This window comes from Crotalus tigris, unplaced genomic scaffold (genome assembly GCF_016545835.1).
Source record: "Crotalus tigris isolate CLP2741 ecotype Arizona unplaced genomic scaffold, ASM1654583v1 scf7180000018073.2002930, whole genome shotgun sequence".
Taxonomy (NCBI): domain Eukaryota; kingdom Metazoa; phylum Chordata; class Lepidosauria; order Squamata; family Viperidae; genus Crotalus; species Crotalus tigris.
The window spans coordinates 1,231,204-1,256,167 of record NW_024096808.1 but is presented as its reverse complement, the minus strand read 5'-3'; the positions used below and the strand labels follow the sequence as shown (position 1 = coordinate 1,256,167).

At 37.3% G+C, this 24,964-nt stretch overlaps 1 protein-coding gene across 1 annotated transcript; it reads left to right on the top strand.

Annotated features, from left to right (window-relative positions):
* Positions 1-1,011: 1,011 nt before the first annotated feature.
* On the top strand, positions 1,012-21,357 carry TMEM192 (transmembrane protein 192). Its single transcript, XM_039347438.1, has 6 exons — positions 1,012-1,154; positions 7,330-7,476; positions 9,422-9,686; positions 12,907-13,041; positions 19,153-19,255; positions 19,710-21,357. Exons 1-6 carry the CDS (start codon positions 1,101-1,103, stop codon positions 19,831-19,833), a joined length of 828 nt encoding a protein of 275 aa, XP_039203372.1. The 5' UTR covers positions 1,012-1,100; the 3' UTR covers positions 19,834-21,357.
* The last annotated feature ends 3,607 nt before the right edge of the window (positions 21,358-24,964 follow it).

Sequence of the window (24,964 nt, the reverse complement as noted above, 5' to 3'; positions counted from 1 at the left end):
GATTACTATCTTATGCTAAAAATCATTGCATGTTTTTATAACCTATAAGATAACCTTTACTGTCATTTTTTTTACTGTGGGCACAACGGCACACATCAAAGATGAAATTTAGTTGCCTGCTCTCAAAGTGAAACACATACATGACACACACCTAAACATACAATATAATATAAATGATTGTGTGTGTGCTGTACTGCACCATCTCTGGGTCAGTAGATTTTAGTATGCTTACAAAAATACAGGTTATTCTTTCAATTATACTTTTAACATAAAATGTATGTTAGATAAAAAAGACACATGATGCTGCTTTAAAAAATATGACAAAATTGCACATTAATTCTCTTCTATTAAGGCATTAATCATTAATTTCAGTTGTGGAGCACCCACAACTTCTGGAGGCAACTCGTTCCATTGATTAATTATTCTGTTAGGAAATATTAGTGCATTTTGCCTCCCTTTGAAGCTGACAGGGAACTCTTAGATAATGTCAGAATAAGAAGAAACGTGTTATTCCAGGACAATTAATGATGACTGAAGCTAACTCGTGGGCTAGATACGAGATGGGGCTAAGGGGCAAATCTGGGATCGAAGTTAAGATTGTGTCACGTTTAAACTCATTGCCAGATATGTAGGACAAATAAATCAGCCACCGCATTCATCGTCGTGTTCTCTTAGTCCTGACAGAAGACGGTGGTTGTTTTGCTTTCAGAAATGCATTTTTGCCCCTTTCTCGAATTCATCCTTCTGCTCTCCTTCGCTTTAGGCATACCCTTTCCTGAAAATCGGAAGGAGCCCACCCACCTCAAACACGTAATCAGCAGGTAAAAGAAGTTGCTCCTTCGGCAAAGTAAATAGCACTTTTCCCTTTTGTCCCTTGGGCAGCCTAGCGGACAACCCGTGGGGGGCGGGGTCCTCGAGACAGAGGCGGTTATTTTGAGAGACACGTGTCTCCAATGTCAGAAAGTGGGCGGAACTTTGGAGGGAAAACAAAAGTCGAAGATGCGCTACGTCGTGCTCGAGAACGGAGGAGGCGGAGTGTTTCCTTTATTCATTGCCACGAAGGGGGCGGGCCACCGGAAGCAGCTGCAGGACAGCCCACGATGGCGGGAGCTTTGGCTTCAGGAGGGCGGCGGCAGTTGCGCTCGCTGGATAATGTGAGTTTTGGTGCTGGGCTCCCTGGCGTGATAGTATTTGGAGGCTACTACGGACGCTTCTGTGAACGGCGAGCCTTGAGTCGGGGAGGGTGGCGACGGTGCGGAGTTTGCAACAGTTGGGAGTCCAGACCTCCCAACTTCCCAAGGTTTACAGCAGTTGGCTTAGGCTCGCCCTGACCCCCCTCGCTTGATTATTGCCCTCAGCCCGGCGCTGTGCAAATGAGTCGGACCGCAGCTGCTGTCGTAGCTAACCAATATGATGAGCCTAGTAGTTGCGATTCCGGGAGGGCTAGTCTCGGGTTTGGAGAGCCCCAGCGTGAAGGCTTCTCGTCACGATCATGTGATGGCACTGATTTTCTTTCATTTCTCTTTGGAGACAGGATGCATTTCGCTTCTCGAGCTCTTGGGAGTTAATTTTTTAGGATCTCCCCAATAACTTTCTCACAATATAGCGAGCCAAACCCTGTCCGTTGGACCTGTGAAATGGGCATGTATGTGACAATGGGATGAATTTGTGTCGGGCATAGTTATAGGTCTGCTTAATATCCTAGGACGGTGTTCCGGTTTTCCTCCTCTGTTTCCTCCCTTCCCTATTTTGGCTTGAAATCCTTTCTGCACAAATGCTGAAGTTACAGTGCTAGGAAGCACTGTTAGATAAATTGTTTTATGTTCTACCAAAATTTATAAAACTGGTCAAGAGTACAAATATAAAATGTCAGGATTATCCCCCAGGATGAATTTGCACACAGTTTGCTAGGATTTCAGTAGGATCAATAATAGATTTCAAGACAAAACTAAAGATACTTGAGAAAGTGATTCTGTTTGCCTATCTGCTGTGGCTGATTCTGGCACTGAAAATAAGTTCTGTGCAGAATCTTGACCTTTTTGTCAAAAGGATTGCTTTCCTGTGTCTTGTGCTAGTTTTCTAAAATTTATGTATTTGAAAAACAATTTTGTAAATTAAAAATTACAATGTGAAATACATTGAACAGATTAAATATTCATTGGTCTCCAGTTATAAGAATTGACTTTTCTTCATTGTTGGTCATGCTGACTAGAACTGAGGGAAGAGTTGTCTTTCTTCCTTCCTTTATTTATTTATTTATGAGACTTATATACCGCTTTAAGTGCAAGCACTCTCTAAGCGGTGTACACCAGTAAGCAATGTATATATATATTTACATTGCCCCCAACAATCTGGGTCCTCATTTTACCTACCCCGGAAGGATGGAAGGCTGAGTAAAAACCTTGAGCCGGTGAGATTTGAACCGCTGACCTGCTGAACAGTCAGCTAAAGTGGCCTGCAGTACTGCACTCTAACTGCTGCGCCACCTCGGCTCATGATCCTTTGTCCATTGGGAATGATAATTTGGTTTCTTTCTCTGTGAAAGGTGAAACAAATGTGAAATTAAGATATATTATATTTTGAGCCTACATATAAATTTTATCCAATAGGTAGAATATACATTTCAATAGACATCTATACATTACAATGTTAGCACTCTTAAAACTAATTACTTACTACTTCCCATTATTTTATTTAGCGTATGGTGATGGTACATTAGCCAGGAGACAACAGTGTTAATACTGAGTAGTTGTTTAACTGCCTAATCTGTTTGGTACATCACAGGGAGCAAACTAGCGGGAGGTCACATTCGGGCAGATCAAACACTGGTTGGATTCACACACTTCCGCATTTAGCACTGTTATTTTTCCCACCAAAGTGGTACCTATTTACTTCAAACTACTAGGATGGCAGAAGCTGAGGCAAGTGAAGAAGCTCACCCCACCACACAAGAGCTAGGACTTGAACCATCACAGACCTTCCCCAGTGTCTTTAAACCACTAAACACCACACCTTCCTTTCTGGTAATATTGAACTACAGTGTTGGCATTTCCTTTTAAAAAGTCTGAAATACAAAGGATGCCCATGAAAACCAGACAGTTTTCCCAAAGATTTTGAAGACCATGCTGTTTCTCTTCAACAATAGGGATTGACTTGCTTTATTTGAAAATATAACTTCCATGATACCTACATTCCAATTCAATATTTTGTTTTATTGATTAGAAACAAAACATATTACTGTAGCACAAATAGGAAATATTTTGTTCTGAAAGCCTATTGTATTAATTTAGAAAATACTTCCCTGGCCAAGAGTATCTAAAATCTTTTCTAGTTTATATACATACATACATACATACATACATACATTCTGCCCAGAAAGAAATGAATTTGAGTGAAGTGGCTGCATAAAAAAATAAATAATAAAGTAAATTTATGAGAACCTATTCTCAGAAAAGAGCTATCTATTTGACATATTTGCTTTGTCTATTTCTGATTGTTACATCTCATGTTGAATAGGAAAATTGAAGCAAGATTTAAAGATCTTTTGGGGGTTTTTTAACAGATATTTTATTAGTTTTTAACTATAACAATCTCCGGAGCCTAGTGTACAGTGTGTTGTCTTGGTTTGTATTTTAACAAGAAAAAAAGGACAATAATAATTAACAATAATAATTAAATTTGATAATTCCGTAATTAATATATTAATTAATGATACATTTCTTTGATCTTCCCTTCTCCCGTTTGTATTCTCCTCCTTCAGCCAAAATATAATTCTTAATATTTTCAATATATAAATGATTAGATATAGGCATTTTTTTATAATTATACAAATAATTATAATCTCTCTATATAACATTTTTTCAGCTTATATTCTCATAACCATCATCTCATTAGAGTAGTATACATCCTATTTTTATAGTTTTTGTTCGCTTAAATTCCCTTATATTCAATCCAATTCTTATCAGTCATAATTTCTTCATATTTGTCATCTAACTGTCCAAATTTTCCCATTTAGGTACATCCTCCCAATATTTTATATCATGCATTATAAAAATACTATACTTTTTATCTATCTTATAATATCTAGATACAACATCTTTTTAATCAGTTTATATTTCACTTATATATTAATAAGTTACATCAACCTACTATTTTAACATTTCATATATTATAAAACATATTACTTAAATCTCTTATTCTTCTTGTTATAAGGCTCCTTTGTGTTTAATATTCTCTGTTCTTTTAGCCATATTCAAACAAATGTTTATTCACGTAATAGTCCATCTGGTAGGTGAGTCAAATCTCTTGTACCGGTATATGTCTCTGGTCTTCTTCTTTTGCCAAGTAATTTTCCAAGGTGTAATCCGCTTACCCTGTATTTTTACAAATGTTGTTGGGAATACAAAAGATGAAGTAAGTAAGATAAATACTTTCTGTCTCCCAAACTTTGATGGTTCTCCTGATAACTCCATTTTTCTTGTTGTATCAGAACCTTGAAGATTTTTTCCTATTTATGTCAAATTGTAATTCTTTTCCTTTGTTGTTTCATCAATTTGATCATACTCTTCTAATTTGTAGTCTGCTGTCTGATTTATTTGTGCCTTTTTTGTTATTTCTTGGATATTTTTCAATTGTAAATTTAGATTGGAAATATGCTTATTTAAATCATCAAAGTTATTTCGGATTTCCTCTTATTTTGTCATTTGTATTTGTCCTAATATTACATATATTTCCTCCTGGGAAGTATTTATCTTGCCTTGAAGTATTGCTTCTGGAGGCCCTTGATTTTCCAGGCTACATCTTTCAGGAGAAAATATTGAATATGGCATCCTGTCATTTTTTGATACATATGTGATATCTGTGTTGTCTCCCCCCTTCAAATAATATTTCATCAGTGTTTTAATTCAAAAGTCAGTTTATCAGTCAGTCAAAATTACAGTTCAGTATGTTAAGCCATTTTAAATCCTTCCTACAGATTCTCCTCTAAAAGATTAGCCAAAAAGCCAAGGTTTTTCTTTTCCATAAACAGTTCTTAAATTTAAGCAACAGTCCAGGTGGTTTTTTTCCCCTTCCCCTTTCTTCCTTTGTTCCCAGCTGTCTTCAAGGTTATTTGCAATTCAAAGGAACAACTTTTTCTTTGTTTCTAGGCACTCTGCCAGTTTCTGAATCCTTATTGTTAGTGTTCTATTCTGAATCTCCACTAGATGTCAGCAGTTATTTCTTTTTTCAATTTTTCTTTCAATCAAAAAGTTATTTTTGTTATATATTTTTATAATTCCAACAAAAAAAAATTTAGAGTATAATCTTGACAGTTTTTTAGTTCCTAAATTTGTCCAGACTGAAGTATTTTAAATCAAATTTTAATATTTCTTCCCTCCTTTAATATTAATTTGCTGCTTCCATCTGTAAGGGAATGGAGATATAGTCTCCTCCCTTCACTTCTGGAGGTTTTCTTGCTTTGGGGATCTTTTCAAGGATTTAGTTAGTAGATAGAAGGAAGAAGATCAATATCTTACCAATTCCAAGCACGCTATTCACCGATGTTTAGGTTCGTGCTCTGGGACTTCAGCTGCAAGCAGCTTGGGCTAGACGCTGATCTCATGCTAGCCTTTCTCCTGTGGGGTTCGGAGGGCTTTCCCCAAATCAAACGAAGCAATTGCCGTCGCTTCATGATCAACGGGGCGCCTTTCCTTCATGGTCACCTCTCCGGGGCAACTTCGGACCCATCTAGGTCCCCCAAGCAGAAAGAAACTAACCATGGGAGCGGAGGTCTGCCTTCGTGCGGCCATGCGCTGTGGGCACAAAACCGGAAGTCCTGCCGTTTTAAAGGTCTTTTTGGTTCCTGTAGAATGAATATATTAAGAGTGAAAAAAATGCTTGCAATTGTTAACGGTAAACAAATCTAAAAAGATCTTATGTTGAAAAATATACACAAAAGTAGCGTTGTGTTCAGTTTAATGTGAAGTGAACTGCTGTGTTCGCCTCCTTGTGGCCAGAAGATTATATACTTGGTTGTCAGCTGTTTGTTGACATATTAGTATGTATTTGATGGATTTTTAAATATTTTTTTGTCCAGAGGTTCTTAAAACTTAAATTATAAATAGGTTAATTAGAAAAAAAATCCTTCTCCCCCCCCCCCCCCGACGGAGGAAATTGTCAGGAATATGTTGACAAATTTGATCAGGAATTATAATTTTAACTCTGAATTTTTAGGGTTTCAAAGGGAGGCTTGCAAAATTCAAAATAAAAGTATCTGAAAGGATGAGAATCAAAGTTGGGGAGAAATGTATTTAGTTAGTGTTATATTTGAAGCATCTGAAAATGGGGAGAACATGCTTCTTAGTAGAAAGTTCCTAATATGTTAGGGTATTATTCCTTAAGGTCACATACAGATCTAAGCAAATCAAATTGCTTCTCACTGGCTGGCAAGAGTTATATGCAATGTAAAGAGTAAGAATGCCTGTATTTCCAAAAGTGACTTTTGAGGTATTTATTTTTTCAGATCATGAGATACTCTATGCTCACTTACTTATTCTATAATGTATTAAAACTTTATTTGTGAAACAAGAATTTATGGTCTACATACAGAATTTGTTGTCAAAAACAGTAAATTATGTTAGTGTGTATTGATTTTTATAAAATAGTATCTATAAAAAAACCCAAAACTTGAGTTATTTTTACCTGTGGGCAGAGAAATATCAAGGTTGAGGAATTGTCTTCTTAGCTAAAGCATTGCTGGTGAAGAGAAGGTAAATGGGGGAAAGGAACTGTTTCCAGTGTCAGATGTGCATTTTTTTCAGGGAATACTTTGGGGGGTTTTGCTCCCTACAGGTGAAACATATAGCTACACTCCTGTCAAACCTAGAAACATATTGTAGGATGCATGTATTAGCTTAAGAAAATTAAATTTCATTTACCATCACATGTTTTCACTTTTCAGTTATGTTGCTTGCTTTCAAATAATGTAGCCCAATGTGCAATTTATAGATGCTGAGGTGAATATTTTGATTGGATTTATACTGTTTTTTATAGCAACATTTTCCTGGAGAAGGGGGTCTTTTCCCATACTCCGAACCTCCATTGCTATAATCCGGGTAATTCTAAAATTAGATGATAACTATAATTCTCTGTGGATGATGTTAAATCCTATTAAGCATAGTAGGAGGTACATCCAAGTAAACAAATAGGATTTTGTTGAAAATATTTTGTTTTTTGAAATTTACAGATCTTTCTAGTGTGAGACAACTTGCACAAATAGCATAATTGATTTCTGCATATGTAAAAGTTATTTTGACTTTCAGGTTTAAAAAATTTTGTCATCTGTTTCAGGGGTCCTTGGAGGTAACACAGAGTATGGATGATGACCCTCTACTTGATGCACCCCTTCTTCCACGCCATACATTACATTCCAGGCTGCATCCAGAGTTCTGTGCCATACCTACAGTCTTTGTTGCCAATGTTTTGTTGCTTTTGCATGTAAGTTGAAGAAAAAAAGAGATGTGGAGTCCTACAAATGATCAGCTTAGCTTGTCTGAAGACCAATGGTAAAGTGTGCCTATTTCATTTGGCTGATCTACAAATTAGGAATACCAACTTCTTTCTCTGCCACCTAAATTGCTCCCTCCCCCAGCAGAAAGATATGTCACAAATTTATATCAGTGTTTCCTTCTTGGTCCTTTAAAAGTGGCAGAGGCATCTAGTATCATTTTAAGACAGTGTTGCCCTATCATTATTCCAGTGGTACCTCAGTATTCGACTGCTTCAAAACCTGTCAAATTTGGTACCGGTAGTTGATGCATTTTGATGCACAAAATGTTGTATCGGTACTCATAGTTTCTTTGATATTTGACACACTGCAAAAGGAAGAGGGGGCCAGCTGCAGAGGGCAGAGAGGAAGTCGGCCATGCTGGGAAGGTTGCTGGCATCGGAAAAAGGACAGATAGAAAGTTCTTCCTGGCCAAAACAAAGAGTCACATGGAAAGTCACCTTGTTTGTTTTGCACTCGTATTTTTTAGTACTCGGTGTGCCTCTCAGAGCCAATTAATGTTGAGTACCGAGGTACCACTGTATTTACAGTTACAGTTTTGTCAACTTTCAGGGTGGGGATCATACCTCAACTGAGAAAATTAAAAACAAAATGGAGTGTGCAGAAGATTCCTATTTCTGGTGCCATAACTAATAAATCTAGCTTTTGTTATTCTTACAGTACTGGAATCTGAATTGCCATGTCTCCTTACTGACTATTAACAAAATGAAATAGAGCAATCAAAACGGTTTCTGCATATGTCAAGCAGTATTGTTGATGTAATAAAAGAGAGAGATGCTTCAGTATAGAGGGTGAGGGAAGAAAGAAAACATAACTCTAAGAGCTTGATGACGGAAGCAGTGACACATATTAAAACCAGATTAAGTAACTCTCTTTGCTTTACAAGTGAATTAACATAGTGACTACCTTCATTATGTTCAGGATAGATTACAATAGAAGTGGAAAAAATAATAATAAAGCAGAAGCTGTACTTCCCCTTTTCTGAATGAGTTCCTATTTCACTGAAGTGAAAGTTTAAATATTTCTAATATTTCTCAGCAGGACAGTTTTTTAATTCAAACCACAAGTTGCAAGTCACCTAAATAGACTTTTTCGTGTTAAAATGGATGCAATGCTGCAAGTTAAATCTGTCAGTTTGGATATTAAGTATCACAAATTTCAATTATCCCAAAGCTTCTTGATAACTATACTAGAATCTTGAGGTGTTTTTGCTAGCTTATGTTGAATAATTTTTAACCCATGGCTATACACATCTACTGGCAGTAGTGATTTATAATCCTTGAATACTGGAATGTTGGCTGTAATAAAGAGCTTCTGACCCTCAAAATTTATCTTCAATTTACTGTTTCCTGTTAGAATCTTTATATAGCCCATGGCTATATCATTTGCCAGAAACAGGCTGGTGGAAACCGGCCTTATGTGCACACCCAGACTTCCTGAACTGAGAAAATATAACTCTGGTATCTTGAAAAGTTTAATGAAATAACATACATAATTGTAAGTTGGGGACTCACCATAATGCCTTTGTGCTATTTAAAGAGGATGTTGAACAACCCCAGTGACTCTTTTGAAGAAAGCCAAAGCTGAATTTTACAGACTTTTCATGACCCTTCAACTGGTTATAAAGTGCCCTAAATGTATGCATAGCTATATCTTGGGTGCATATTTGCATTAGAATATTCTGTCATGCTTAAAATTGGGTTATAGTGGTATTGTTCCTGAACTGGTAAATACAAGCATTCCCAGTTGAAACAGTAATTCAGCTCATAACAAAAACAATATAAGGACGCTTAAATAGAAATAAATAGCTTGTATGAAACCTGACTGATAATACTTCGTTAGTACATATAATTATTTAATATCTTCTATTTTTAGGTTACTTTCGTTGTGTTGGCATTTGTGACAGGGGTGATTTGTTCTTATGCTGATTCAAGTGAAGACACGTGCCCTGAAAACTACACTTATCCTTTTAAAGTGCAGACTATTATAGTAATTGCCAAGGTAATTCTCTGGATTCTTCATCTGCTCCTGGAACGATACATTCACTTTCATCACAGCAAAGCTAGAAGCAGAGGTTACCTCCGCATCTACCGAACTACAAGACATCTTAAAAGGGTTCCCCTACTAATTCAGTCAACAGGTGAACCAGAATATACTTGCTTATTTTAATTAAGTAATGCTTAATTCAATGTAATTAATGTTTTTTTATCTAAATTCAGGTATTTCAGTATGCAGTAATGATGTTACATATCCAGGGTGGAAATTTTTATGACTTATTTTTGTAGTGATGTATTTTATTCTGACAAGTTGAAACTTTCATTCTAGTAAATTGAAACAAGTCACTATTATAGCTATGACTAATAAAAAGTATAAAATCTTGCTCAGACTTTTAAAAGATTTTTAAAAATATGATTTTATTTTTCATGCATTTAATACATTTTACACTGCAGCATATTTTCAAATAGAGCCACTACCAAGTAATGGTCACATTATATTTTCTACAATGAAAAGCGATAATGTGCTGTCTTAATTGTACCAGGGCCACTATGAGGTAAATAAGTCCATAGATATGAGTATCATATCTGTATTTTTACCTCTTTACATGCATAGAAAATTTGCAGTAACACCAGTGGTCCTAATTCTTTAGAGCAGTGGTTCTCAACCTGTGGGTCGGGACCCCATTTGGGGTCAAATGACCATTTCACAGGGGTCGCCAAACAATGCAGTCCGCCATTTTCCCCCCCTTTTCCTTGGCTGTGCTACTCCCTTTTATTCTATTGGCTTTTGAAAGCCAATAGAATAGACTCTCTTGAATAGAGTCCAATTCTATTGGCTTTCAAAAGCCAATAGGAATTGTCCAGGCTGTCTCTGCCCTGCTGAGTCCGCCAAAAGTCCCATTCTGCAAACGGTGCTGCACCAGTTGAGTAGTCCTCGACTTATGACCAGTTGGGGGTCGCGGTATTAAAAAGGTTGAAAACCACTGCTTTAGAGATCAAGCATATATCCAAGGCACTTTTTCATTAGGACTGCAAGTGCCGGGGTACTATTAATAGAGTTGGAAACTTCTATTCTGATACATGATAAATATAAGATATTGATTTGAAACATCCCTGAAAAATAAGATTTTGGCCTTGCTTTCAAGGATGAAAGTTTATCAACTTTTAATATACTCTAGTCTAGTGTCAAATAGCTTATATTATCTAGATTAATGTTTACTTGAAAGCTTTTATCTTGGGTCTGTTGGTTTGGATCTTGCCTACTAGTAAGACAATGTCCACTTTTATCAGTTCGTTCATTGGCATGTAGAAATAAGTAGTACATGTAGCATGTAGATGGAAAATGACATGCATTGTGAACATAAAACAAATATTAAATAAGTATTAAAAGATGCAGTCTTACAAAACTGGAGAGATTCTTTTCTCTTATGGTAGTACTGCTTAATTTCATTTTTAAATTTATATTTCTAACTCAACCTGTCATTATATGCGTTATATTTATATTCCTTGTTTATCTAATTATGAAACAAGACAAGAATGTTGTGGCTCCCAGTTTTCCCATGTTATATGATAGTGTTGGGGATGACCTTGGGAGAGGAAGACTAGCAGCCTGGACAACATCTGATAAGAGGCAGCTTAGTTTGCAGGTGGGGGGAAAGGATGGGAAGCATTTCAAAGGGGAACCCTTTTAGCTTTCCAGAGACCAATAAGATAGAAGGGGGGAATATTTTCAGTCTTGCAAAATTCTGTTTAATGGAACCTTGCAATAAAATAATCTGGTGCTCCTGGTTGCACTTCTTCTCTGGACTACCTTGAAGGGCCAACACTTGCCACTGAGCAATTCTAAGCTTGCTTAACTGAGTAGAATGAAAAACCTTTTTTCCAGATATTAAAAGTTAATAAGCACCCTTTGAAAAGAAGTCTATTTCTTCTCTAATGAAAAAATTGTATTATTTCTAAATTAAGCACCTGACATATTTCTCTCTCTCTCTCTCTGTGTGTGTGTGTTTGTTTGTGTATATATACACAAACTGCAGTTTGAACCAATCAACAATCTACAGCAGTGTTTCTCAACCTTGACAATTTTAAGGCATGTGGACTTCAACTCCCAGAATTCCACAGCCAGCATTGCTGGCTGTGGAATTCTGGGAGTTGAAGTCCACATGCCTTAAAATTGTCAAGGTTGAGAAACACTGATCTACAGATTGATGAATATGTTAGATGTGCACCACTGGAATGAGGCCACTAGATAGAGCTCTAGAGATAGAAAAATTGGCCAGATGGCCCATAACTATTTAAACAGAGGATACATTTTCTTTAAGATCTAGTGCTTGGGCTAAGCTGCTATGAAACAAAAATACTGTCCTTTTACACTATGCTAATAATCATTTCACTTGTAAGTCCTGCTACGCTGACTCATTCTTATAGGGTGAATGTTCTTGGGAAGGATGGTAAGGTATAGCCAAAATGGTTTTTTTTTTCTCAGTACAGTCACCCAAGATATAAAGGTCATCCCAGCAGCCCAGCTAAATCGAGCAGACACCTGTATAAAAAGCAGAACCTGTTGAGTTTTGTCTGTGTAAGACAGAACTGATACAAGAAGGATTGGAGTGAGGGGGAAGGGGGGAGAACAACAACAAAATATTTGTATTGTGGAAAAGAATGCAATGGTAATGTGCTCTTGTATTTGGATACATACGGAAAGCAAATGATTGTAGTGATTGTTAAAATTATCACATCCCTAAACAACCTAAAAGGCCAAGGTAAAAATAAATCATCCTAAAGATAATTCAGCTATGGTTACTAAAAGTTGACATTGATTTGACAGTACTCAATCAGTCTGTATATTAATTTGACCAAGAACAGTCTTATATATGTTCATAACATTACTCCTAAAAGATGGTGTGACTGGTGGAAATCCAATAAAAATAAATAGCATATATCATTCCAGTAAGATTAGCCCATTACTGTAAAGATTCATCCAAAACTCTTACATAGATAATCTGACTGAATTGTTCTGGAAGGCATAATGAAGGGGAGAACTGAATTCAGGCCCTAGCCCTAGCCCTGCAGACAGTTAATACATTTTCTTTGTTTGTTTCTATTTTAGCTCATTAGAATGAGCTGTATATGGATTTATTTTAATGGCCTATTGATCAAGGCTATCTCTTGCATGCAATTTAGTTTAAAGTTATTGCGCCACTATTAAGTAAGGGTTAATTTTGAGCTATATTTGGAAAAATCTAGATTACCCTTCACTGTTTAGTGGCCATCCCCCAGGACCTTGACTTTTAATCATTGTGGCTTTGTGGGGGAAGCTAACCCAGATTTCTGTTTCTAATGTGTTCTATTTGTTTTTAATAGGAAATGTGGCTCTATTGCTGATAGTGTCATTGCAACATTCGTTTCCTAATCACAATAAAATGTATCTCTGCTTCATGCTGGGAATCTTGGCTATGGAATTGATATGTTCATTGATATGTCTAGTTGTCTACACAGGTAAGAATTGTATCTTTGCCTTGTTAAGATGACTAAGCCACTCATTCTCGTGTTTTTTAAAGCACTATTAACATTAAGTTAAGAGGGCTGCTAAAAGTTTACAAGCTATCAGCTTAATATTTGTATTATAGGAAATCATACCACCAGTCTTCTCAGTGTTATTCTATACGGTGTTAAGAAAAAGTATGTAATTTAATACATTTGAAAAAAAATGTTAACTTTAGAAGAGGACAAAGATGCGGATGTTACTGGACTTAACTTTTGTGGTGGTGGTGGTGGTGGTGGAACTGTAAGCTGCAATTGTTTGCATGACACTTACATCTTTCAACTTTTACGCTGGTGTATCCCAAGGGCTTGGGGCAGTGTACAGCACAAAAATAGAGCATACAAAATGCAGCTGTTGATAAAGAAATTCCTCCCTTGGCAGTGAGAGCCATCTTTTGTGGCAAAGCAGCTGCTTTGAGAAGCTTTTTGCCTGGCACTGATAAGCAGCTACATCTCTTCATGAATAGTTCAAGGCTCTTTATTTTTTACTGTGCACATGGTAGCTAAGGAAGGAAAGAGCAAAATGCATATTGTGAGATATATTTGCACAATTCAGAGAGTGTTAGAGAAACTCAAGCACAAGATGCAGCCTTATAAGAATAATAAAATTTCCCAGTCTCTTTCTTAGGATGAAAAAAGCTAAACTGTCAAGAGAATGTAGCATTGACAGTAAAGTAAGATAATGTTATAAGTTATTGCAGCAAAGAAGGCAAAAATGACACCATGCTATTATTTTTCAGGCCATGCTGGGGAATCTGTATTTTAAGAAGTTAAAGTGTATGTCAGGCATGTCAAACTGCTGGCCCGCGGGCCAGATGCGTCACGATGAAACCGCACCCACCCCATTGCCAGCAATGGGGGAAAAGTCGAGTTTGACATGCCTGGTGTATGTGAATAATCTGTAAATTGCTGTGGGGGCCAAAGGAGTTGGCTTTCGAGTATTGTGGCTTTGTATTGGACTTGCTGCTTTTTCTGTTTCTCTGACCCATTACAGAGTCTCCCAGTGTTCACAATTAAAGAAATAAAATTTAGAACCTACAACAAAAAAGTATGTGACTTGTGTATAGTCTCATTTAACACATAATGGCAACATAAGCACAGATTTTAGCTAGCTTCTAAGGCATCTTTGTAAATGTGATGGAAGCAAAATAGCACTTTGAAATAGCTAAATACATACAGTGGTGCTTAGAAGTTTGTGAATCCTTTTGAATTTTCAATATTTCTGCATAAATATGATTTAAAACATGATCTTATCTCCACACAACTCCTAAAACTGTACATGAATAAAAAACACATTTGTTCATTTATTTATTGAAGAAAATGATTCTCAACATTTAGGTCATATTTATGTGTAAATATTGAAAATTTAAAAGGGTTAACAAAAATCATGCTGTGTATCCTGGCCCATTAATTCTTTACTACTTTATATAATAAGTCTGTGCAGAGATCCAAATTCAAAAAGCAAAAATAGGATCCCTTTTTGCCCTTTGAATGCACACTTTTGCATAGCCATAGAATCTACATTCTTCATCTACACCAGGGGTGTCAAACTGCTGGCCCATGGGCCGGTTGCATCATACAGAGGCCGGTTGCATCATACAGTTCTGGCAATGCGAAAAAAGTCATGCTATGTCACATCACGTGATGCGGCAAGTTTGACACCCATGATCTACACAGTTGTTCTTTTTTTTTTTTTTTTTTTTACTTTCTTCTACTTTGTCAGTGTTTTCCTTGATTGCTTCTTGGTCAGTGATACTGATTTTCACTGGCAATGTGTATGACAGCACACAAATTGCTGTAAATATGTAATGCAGCGCATTGGCTAGTCTTTTATGTGCCACACAATTCTTTAGTTCTGTTTGTCTGAAATGGCATCAGGTCTGCTGCTCGAGCAAGGAACTGGACAGCTTCTCCCAACTCTATTAGTCTAGGTTCTATTAAGAATCAATGTCTTTGACAAAGTGTCGAAATGAGTGTCATGATGTCAGAATGCAGGTTCTGTCCCTACATACCTATGTGCAATATAACAACACACAAATGGAGCAGAGCCATCTTTTGTGCCCCAGCAGATGCCCATGGTTCCACTCTGTACTGTTAATCATCCTCACCTGTCTCTTCATCTGACTTATAATCAGAAAGAAATAGTTATATTATTTTTAGATGGCACAGTTAAATGCTTTGTTTACAGGTGTAGTAACAAAATCACTAGCTTACCCATCGTTTAAGATTCTGCTCCACTGCCCACCTTTAGGCACCTTTTAAATGACAATTGTTTGGAATGTGTGCTTTGGGGTAATCTGATCTGCACTTTGATACCTGAATTCTAAGGCAGCTTGAGAGCTAAATGCATCTAATGCTTTTTACAGCTTGTAGACACACCTGCTTTAGTTATTCCTCTGATCAGTCATGCAGCCCTCTTCCTACATAGCAGGTGGCCTAGTAAAGCAATTCTAGTACAGATAGGAAGAGTTTTTCTGTTCACACAGAGCTGTTGATTGAGTAGATGAGAATGAAGCATTGTGTTGATGTGAGACCAATAAATAAAAACAATCTTCTCCGTTATATTCGCTAACTCCTCGTTGGTTAAAGACTAAGTATTCAAGCATTCATTCTGAAAACATATTTGCAGAACCAAATCTTGGATGTGAATGATGATACTTTTATGCAGTTTTTCCTAGCCAGATCCTTTCCACCCTTTCCCCCCTCTCCCCACAATGTATTGGAATACATTACCCATCAACTCAGTAAGCATATCTACTTTAATTCATACCATTTCAAAACAGCCTTTTAATGCTCCTTTAAAAAAATTAAGGGAATTAAATAGGACTCCAACCTCATGGCCCTTTAAAACAATTTAGAGTAAGAATGCTACATAAGCCATACTTCCATATTTCCTAGCAAAATATCCCATCACAGAAATAACCCAATTGACAAGGTTTTTCTCCGAGTTAACAAGTGAATAGTTAGCTTGCTGTAAAGTGTAAAAATAGCTGAAACGGTCACATGGTATTTCCCTGTTAATACCTGTCTCCATTTTTTTCTCCTCATTGCATTTCCTAGTAGTAATAATATATTATGATTGTATTCACATGACAAATTACCTAGCAATCCTCTTGCTTAGCCAGTTCACCCATTTCTGCTCACCGATAACAAATAAGCCTTGTTTGGTTGATTGTTTTCCCATTGGCACAACGCACGCTGGAAGAGTTTGCCCACTGTTCCCATTTCCCATATTATTTTCTTGAGCAGAGGGGGAAAATAGTGATGCCACTGTTTATCATATCCAGCTCCTGGTTTCTTTAAATTTGATGGGGAAGAAAACTGATGGAACACCAAAACAGGTCTTTTTCACATGGGGCTTTTCTGGGACATTATCTCTGTTGAATGTTGAGAATAATATCAGTTAAGACAAACACTCCATAGTCATCCAAAAGATGTATTCCCCATTCATCCAGAATCATCATTATCATTTTAGCCATTATCTATCCACTTCAGGATGAAGGCCTCTTCCACGTTTCCAACTAATACGGTCCTGAGCTTTCTTTTGCCAATTGGGCCCGCAATACTTGTTGATGCTGTCAATCCATCTTGTTTTAGTCTCTTTCATGGACACATCTTATCAAGTGGGATCCATTCTATGACTGCCTTGGTCCACCTGCCGTCAGTTTTTCTTACTATGTGACTACCCCATTTCCATTTGAATTCTTTTACTCTCCTGATGATATTGTATACTTTTGTTTGTTCTTGAATCCATGTGCAGGTCTTTCTATCTTGTCTTGTTTTGATGCTAGTGTCCAGCATATATATTAGAGCAGGTAGCACACACTGATCGAAAACTTTTCAGGCATAGAGGGAAGTTCTTGAAAATTATGCTTAGCTCACCGCATGCCTGCCAACCACATTTAACCTGCCGTTCAGTTTCCTTTATTGTATCACCTTCCATTGAAATCCATTGGCCAATCTATAGGTAGTGGTCCACTAAGTCTAGTTCTTTTCCAGATATAAAAAATTTTCTTTCTTTGGTGAATTTATTAAATATAACCTGGCTCTTTTTCAGGATATTTTGGACTAAGTCCAAATCTCTTCAGTTGACTGGGTAAAAATTATCCCAGTTTTCCTGTTATAATATATCAATACCCTTTCCCAATAAACATGCTATGTAAAACAGGATCGGTGATTGCATTATATAAAGAAAAAAATAACTGCACAATTGTAGAGGGTTTTTTTCCCCTTGTCCCTAAGATGACATGTTTGGACTTAAAGTGACTATTCCTTTTTGGGAAGGGGAGGGTTTAGAGAAAAGGCGAAAGAAAAAACTTCCTATTCTTGCTTTGTATGGAGTATATTCCAGAATTGCTAAATTGTTTGCTTTAGATTAAAGTCCTAAACATCTTGAGATAAAGCTTTCTGAAGAACTGTTTTCATTCATGTGAATATTTAGTTGCTGTGATTCTTTTTCATAACTAATTACCTTTAGAGGCACATTTAATGAAATATGTGCAGGGATTTTTATTTTTGGAAGCAGAATATTTATGTTCTCTGTTTATGCTACAAAATTCCTTTTAAATTAATCTTGGATTTTGTCATTTTATTTAACTTTATCGTTTGGGCTCTCTGATTTTCTCTGGGTCTGAATAATAAGACAACTCTCTTTTTTCTTATGCTTCTTGTTTTATATTTACCGTATTTTCCGGCATATAAGACGACTGGGCATATAAGACGACCCCCAACTTTTGAGAAGATTTTCATGGTTTAGCAAGTCATCTTATACGCCGGAAAATACGGGTACTTTAACTTTCTAATAAAAGTAATGTAAGTCCTAAACACATTATCATTTCATTATATTTCATTGCTTGTTCCTGATATGCTGAAGACAAATGTAGCTGGGTAACATCCCATAATAAGCATGGGGGTGCATTTGTGAAGCTTTGCAGTATATGACGAGGACTAAAGGATAGCAGGAGGCGGGAGGGGGGAGGAAAGCGGGTTGCGGCGCTAGCCAAGCCCAGCTGTCCAACAGGTAAAGACTTTGGATCCATTTTCTCCAAATGGATCTGAAAACACCCTCTACTCCCACTTGCCCAACCCCCAAGGCTGCCCACGCCAGGTGGGGCTGGCAAAGGCGGCGCATCCTAAAGTCCGTCGGTGGAGGCGCCTGCCAGACCGTGGGCGGATCGCTCTGTCATCTGCGCAGTGAGCACCAGCCACGGCGACAGGTTGCCAAAGAAACAGCTGAGCACGGAGGAGGAAACGCTGAGCGTCTGTCCGTCGGGGTCCCAGGGCTTCTGGCGCTCAGCCTGACGGCACCGGGTGTGGTCAACCCCAAGGAAGTGGCACCCTCTGCGCAGGCGCCGGTTCCCACCAGCTGCTCCTGCCGGCCACCCGAGCAGAGGCTGGTGGGGGCTTTCCCCGGGGGAGGAAAAGCCCCGCTCGCACCACCTCCCTCCACCACCCTAGACTGGGAGGGGCAGGATCCCCGCCTGGGGGGCAGACGCTTCTGCAAAATCGCTGGCCTTCTGCGAGCGCTGAGCAGCACTTCGGCAGCAAGGCGAGCGGGGGCACTTCTTGGGAAGCCCCCACTGCTGACCCAACACTGGCTGGCTCTCCGCCAGCTGACCCTTACTCAGCTGGCTCTCCGCCAGCGCTCCTCTCCCGCCATTGGTCTGCCAATGCTCCAACCTTGCCCCTTCCTCCCAGCTGTTTCTCGGAGGGACACTTTTCTAGGACTATTTGGCTACGTGGGACTCTTAAACTCTCATCCGGACAGTCAATCCCCATGCCAAGGGGTGAGGAGCATGCGGCGCAGGATACGGGGGAGCTTACTTTGATGTATCATATTTTCCAGCGTATAAGACGACTGGATGTATAAGACGACCCCCAACTTTTGAGAAGATTTTCATGGTTTAGAAAGTCGTCTTATACGCCGGAAAATACGGTAAATGCTTTGAACAGTTCCATTTTGTAGAGGAAACAGAAGAGATTTTTTTTCTATAAATTAAGTTTGTTTTTAATTGAATATAGTTTGATAGTAGCAGAATACATTTTATCTTTTCTTTGTTTTCAAAGTGAAAGTAAGCAACTTTAACCAAGCAAAGCCAAGACCTGATATAATAGAAGAAGAGAAGATATATTCTTACCCTAATCAAGTTACCTCAGAAGTTGGATTCAGGTACTTGTATAAAACTTTCTGAACTTGGATAAATCCTTGGCACTGACTCCTGTGCTTTTTAAGCTCTGATTGTTTCGTACATTAATCTCATGATTCATTATTCTAGAGCGGGGGGGGGGGTTGGGGAACTATGGGAGTTGAAGTCCACAACTCATAAAGGGACCATGGTTCCCGACCTTTGTTCTAGAGCATGAGTGTCAAACTTGCCACATCACCTGATGTGTTGCGACGTATCGCGACTCTTTGCATTGCTGGTAATGGGGTGGGCACGGCTTCGGTATGATGAAACCGGCCCGTAGGCCAGCTGTTTGACACCTCTGTTCTAGAGGGTTAGAGTGCTGGGAAGAACAATCCTATTAAAATAGCAAAAGACAATGTAATTAGGATGATGGTATTATTATTATTATTATTATTATTATTATTATTATTATTATTATTATATTTTGCTTTTCAGGGAAATCTCAAGTTTGGAAGAAGTAGTTGAAAAGCAAGGTGATGTGATTGAATACCTTCAGCGGCACAATGCCTTGCTTAGCAAGAGACTATTGACATTAATGTCTGAGCAGAACAGAAGCTAGTGGTATTCAAGACAGCAATGTAGAAGAAAAACATCTCTAGTGTTGATTCGTTCTCTGAAAACCAAGTTGTACTGAAAAACTGTTTTGAATAACAGTTGGATCACTCCTGGCTCACTGGAAAAGCTTATTTTTTAAAAGGATATATATTTTTAAATGGTTATCTCTCCTAAAAAAATTTGCAGTGCAGGAAGCAGACCTTAGGTAGGGAAAACTTCTCTTTCTATGTCAGTTGCAGATTGTTCTTCTAAAGTGCCAAAGATTTGTATGGTAGTTCAGGATTCAGTTCTTTTCAAAAATACAACAAAGTAAACATCTTCATTTAAGTGTCAGTTTTCCTTACATCTGTAATGTTATCAGTTAAACTATTGGATACATTTATAAAAGAAATTAAGGATTATTAGTATCTCTGCTTTCTCAGAGATGAATACAGTTACTATGGTAATAGTGAAGAATCATCTGGAAAACCTTTTAAAAAAAACTGTGCAGAATCAATGAGATTCCATTTCTGCAGGTACAGTGATAATAGAATAGAATCCTGAATGCAAAGGAATATCCGAAAGAGGAAAATGAGGATATTCTACATAAACTGAAAAGACATTGTAGATATAATATGGGAAATATAAATTAAGCCTTTTAAAATCATGGATATCAAAATGAAGCTAATATTGCCTTTCTGCCTCGCTTATGTGTATGGGCCAGCAGCATCTTACAATCAAATGAGCAAAAATGGGAAAGTGTGTGAATATATTTTTTAAATGTGGGGGGATATTAACAAGCTGCATGTAAGTCTTTATCTATCTATCTCTATTCTAGAGGTTTATGGTGTGGTATTGTTTATAATGTGAAGAAACATTAGTTTCTGGCTTTTAAGTTTTTCTTAAGACCTGCTTCTTTATTTTGAAATGCTACTTCTTTAATCCCTGCTTATTGGATGTTTAAAATCCACTTCCTCTGTCCTTTAAACCTATCATAATTGTTGAAAATACTCAGGCTTACTGATTTCTCCCCCAAAAGCTGTTGCACAAAATAGATAAAAGCTCCTATTGAATTCAATGAAAATTAGTTGCTGCGATCTGCTCGACTAAAGGTGTTAATTTACTTTTTCTCAGTTAACAGTTAATTGCCTGCTCTGTCTTTTTGCTACCAATGAAGACAAATTTTTGTGTATTCTGTAGTTAGTATTTCTACAGAAAGGCATACTTTTCAACAAATCTGATAATTCTGTGATCTTATCTGGGGAAGAACAAAAGTATACCATCCTGTTATAAATTATACAAACTGATTATTCATCCACTGCTTACTGAAACATATGTATGCATGCATATTGTACAAAGTAACATGACTGCTTCTAATTCCTTCATGTCTTTTAGACTGGTTTAAGCACAGGTAAGATTTTATATAGAAGATGAGCTTTCCTTTTAAAGGATACTTAGATTTCAACATATTGTAGTTTGTATGTAACTTGTTCTACCTTTTGTATTAAATGTGATGTTAATAAATGCAACAAATCCTAATCTATTGCAATCGGTATCTAAAGATTCTTCAAACCCTGTGTCAATATGCCTGCGAAAAAATTATGTTTTTATCAGATCTAGTTTCCTAGTTAAGCACTCATGTTGTTATCAAATGTGATTGGCAGCAGGAAAGTGCTACCTCTAAGGTCCCTTCCAACTCTAATATTCTATGATTCTATTAATGTCAACAGGAATTTTTAAAAAATTCTAAAACGTAGTCTGGAATATTAGATAACAATATAAACATCTGTGCATTAATTTAAGCCAATAATTAGTTGAATTGAATAGAAACATTTGCTATTATGGCTCTTTCAGTTACAGTTCTTACTTGTTTTGCAGATTTAGAGTGCTGCTTTTTTTTTTCTAAACTTAGCAACTTTAAGTTGTGTGGACTTCAACACCTAGAATTCCCCAGCCATTCCCCACCATCAAAAAGTTGCCAAGTTTGAAAAGCCATTGGGTTAATGTATAGTAAGCAACCTTTGGCATTCCAGCTGTACAACAATGCTTTTCATCTGTTGTTGTTTTGAGCCAAACATGCTAATGTTGCTTGATGTTGTGGAGCATCTGGTAAATGCCAAAGATTGTAACCTTTACTTTGTTTCTTTTTTACCAGTCACAAAGCTTCCATCCTTCCAGTTCAGCTATAATTATTTTATTTTCACAGTATCCATCCTTTCCTCATGATATGGTAAATAGTTTTCCCATTTAATTTCCTTTGTACTTTGGAAGATTTGCTAATTTGTGCAAGATCTATGAACTGAGTCACAAATTAATGCTTTTAATACCCTCTCTGTTTCAAACGCTCTGTGTACATTTTGAATTGCCTCCTCCACCTCAAGTTCATATTTTATCTAGGAGTACATATCTTTACTGGCTCAGGGCACCTAGTAAATTCCACTTTGGGATAAGGGTTTTAAGTGCATTACAGAATACCTTTAAATTCATTTAAAGGATTGGCTGCCTCAGACTGAGTCCCCAGATATGCATTGAACTATAATATCTTAGAATTACCAAATTCCCAGTGAGAGGAATGCAGTTCTAATAAAATAAAAACGCTCAAGCCATATAAGAAGTCTCTTTCTTTAAATTTAATGCTTTGTTTGTATTTGCTTCCTTTATATCTGCTGATTTGTCCATCCATTAGCAGAATAATAAATTACCTCAAGACCAGATTACTGTAATGCGCTCTACATGGGGCTACCCTTGAAGAGCGTTCGGAGGCTGCAGTTGGTTCAGAATGCAGCCGCGAGAGCGATTGTGGGTGCACCAAGGTACATCCACGTGTCACCTATCCTCCGCGAGCTGCACTGGCTTCCTGTGGGTCTCCGGACGCAATTCAAGGTGTTGGTTATCACCTTTAAAGCCCTTCATGGCTTAGGACCAGGTTACTTACAGGACCGCATACTGCCGCATAGTTCCCAGAGACTGGTGAGGTCCCACAGATTGGGCCTCCTTCAGGTCCCGTCGGCCAGACAATGTCGGTGGCGGGCCCTCGAGGAAGGGCCTTTTCTGTGGTGGCTCCGACCTGGTGGAATCAACTTCCCCCCGAGATTCGAACTACTCCCACCTTGCCAGCCTTTAAGAAAGCCATTAAAACTCTCCTGTTCCGGCAGGCCTGGGGTTGATGTCCCGGGGGGGGGGGCAGGATATGATTGCGACATGCTGTATGAATGCACTTATTTTATTGTTTTATTGTTATATTTATTGTTTTAATTTTGTACGCCGCCCTGAGTCCCTAGGGATTGGGTGGCATATAAATTTTATTAATAAAATAAATAAATAAATAAATAAATAAATAAATAAATAAACAATACTCCAATAACTGAACCAGAGTGAGGAGAAACTGCAAAAACTATATACAATATATCTGATTTTAAAATGGGGTTGAACCAGTTTGAATATGCAGAGAAAAAAATGTCTCCAATTCGTCCCAGTTGGGGAATGGATCAGAGTGTTCCCAATTACAGCAACCGTTTCTTATGTTTTAGCCTCCAGTCCCCTGATCATCTTTGTTGCTCTTCTCTGTACTCTTTCTAGAGTCTCAGCATCTTTTTTATATCATTGTGACCAAAACTGGATGCAGTATTCCAAGTGTGGCCTTATCAGTGATAGTATCTAACCATCGTGTCTGCAACTGCTCTCTTACTAAGGTTAGGACAAGCTTTATTCCTGCTGACCACATTGATTCACCTATGCATTTTATTTGACAATAATCTGGACACAGTTTGCTCTTTTTCTAGTTTCCCAATCTAGTCTTAAGACTTAGGCTATTGTGCTGATTTTCCACCTAATATTTAATGATCAGTATCTACAGTACTGTTACTTGTCATGACTCTCACCAAAGCATGTATTGATAAAGACGTACGAGATGCATGACTTTTGTGCATCAGTAAGAGGCTTATAGCAGGAAATATCTCAAAAACCAAATCCATTGCATAGCCTCATCTGACGCTACATAAATTGACATTCTCCATTCCTTTATGGATAGCTCAATTATAGGATTGGGAATCTTCCCATTTCCCAAGTGGTCACAATTCAGTCTGTATAAAGGAGAGTACCCATTAAGTTCTATACAGGCAGTTTTATATAGAGAAGAGTGTCTACAATTGTGAATGCATAAAATTTGATATAACCATGCTGGATGATGAAGCAAACTAGCCTTCCTTCTCTGATAGCCTTTCCCACACAGTAACTTGTGATTCCTTATAGTATTTTTATATTCTTTTGGAACGTTCAGTATTTGATAAATAAAAATGGAAAATAAAAGTAAGGGTGAACTTTAAAAAATCAAAATACAAATATTTTAAATGTTTAAAAAATACTACAAAATTATTCCTAATCAACACCATCTCTTATGTTGATGGCTCAGTAGCATAAGTACTTAAATAGTTCACAAATGAGTTGATATCACGTGGAGAAAAAGTAGCATCAGTATAATTTGTAATATAATTCAAGTGTTTGGAAAATAAAGAGAAAACATCTAAAAACATTACAAAAACTAAAGGTGATCAAGAAAATCTTCAAAATGTGTTAGAGCATCCTATCTGCTTTAAAAGTTCACGAAATTTCTCACAAAAAGGGCAAGCTTCTAAAATTACTTTAAATGACAAAATAATTCTTAAAGTGGGGAAGACAAGGAAAAAAAGTCTGAAATTAACACTGAAAAATGCTTTCTGAGTACTCCCACATTCCACCTTAAGATCATTGAAGGCATGATCTGAATATCAGCAAAGACTTCTTTTCTTGCAAATACCATATAAAGAGAACTTGCTATCTTGCATTTGGTATATATTTGTACTATGGCATGTAAGTAAACAAAAATGAATATTTTCAGGTACGTACCCTATATCAAGGATATTTATAGCTCCTTTTAAAAAAAGATAAGTTGAGCTGAAAGTATAAGGTTTGATATATAGTGTTTCTGGACTGCTTTTAATTCCCTTTTTTCCACTTAAGAATTTTCAAATTTATGTTAACTGAATCAATTTCCCATAAATGTTTAAGGCTGGAAACAATATGAATGAAATGTACATGAAAAGAAACAGCAGAGTCAATACTTCTTTTTACTGTGATGGGTAATTAAAGGCAAAAGCAATCTGGTTGGATAATGCTAT

Excerpts from the sequence above, each read along its gene's own strand:
- TMEM192 (XM_039347438.1), top strand. The coding sequence starts at position 1,101 with ATGGCGGGAGCTTTGGCTTCAGGAGGGCGGCGGCAGTTGCGCTCGCTG. Across the intron at positions 9,687-12,906 it reads CCTACTAATTCAGTCAACAG|GAAATGTGGCTCTATTGCTG; the intron begins GTGAACCAGAAT and ends TGTTTTTAATAG. Across the intron at positions 13,042-19,152 it reads ATGTCTAGTTGTCTACACAG|TGAAAGTAAGCAACTTTAAC; the intron begins GTAAGAATTGTA and ends TTGTTTTCAAAG.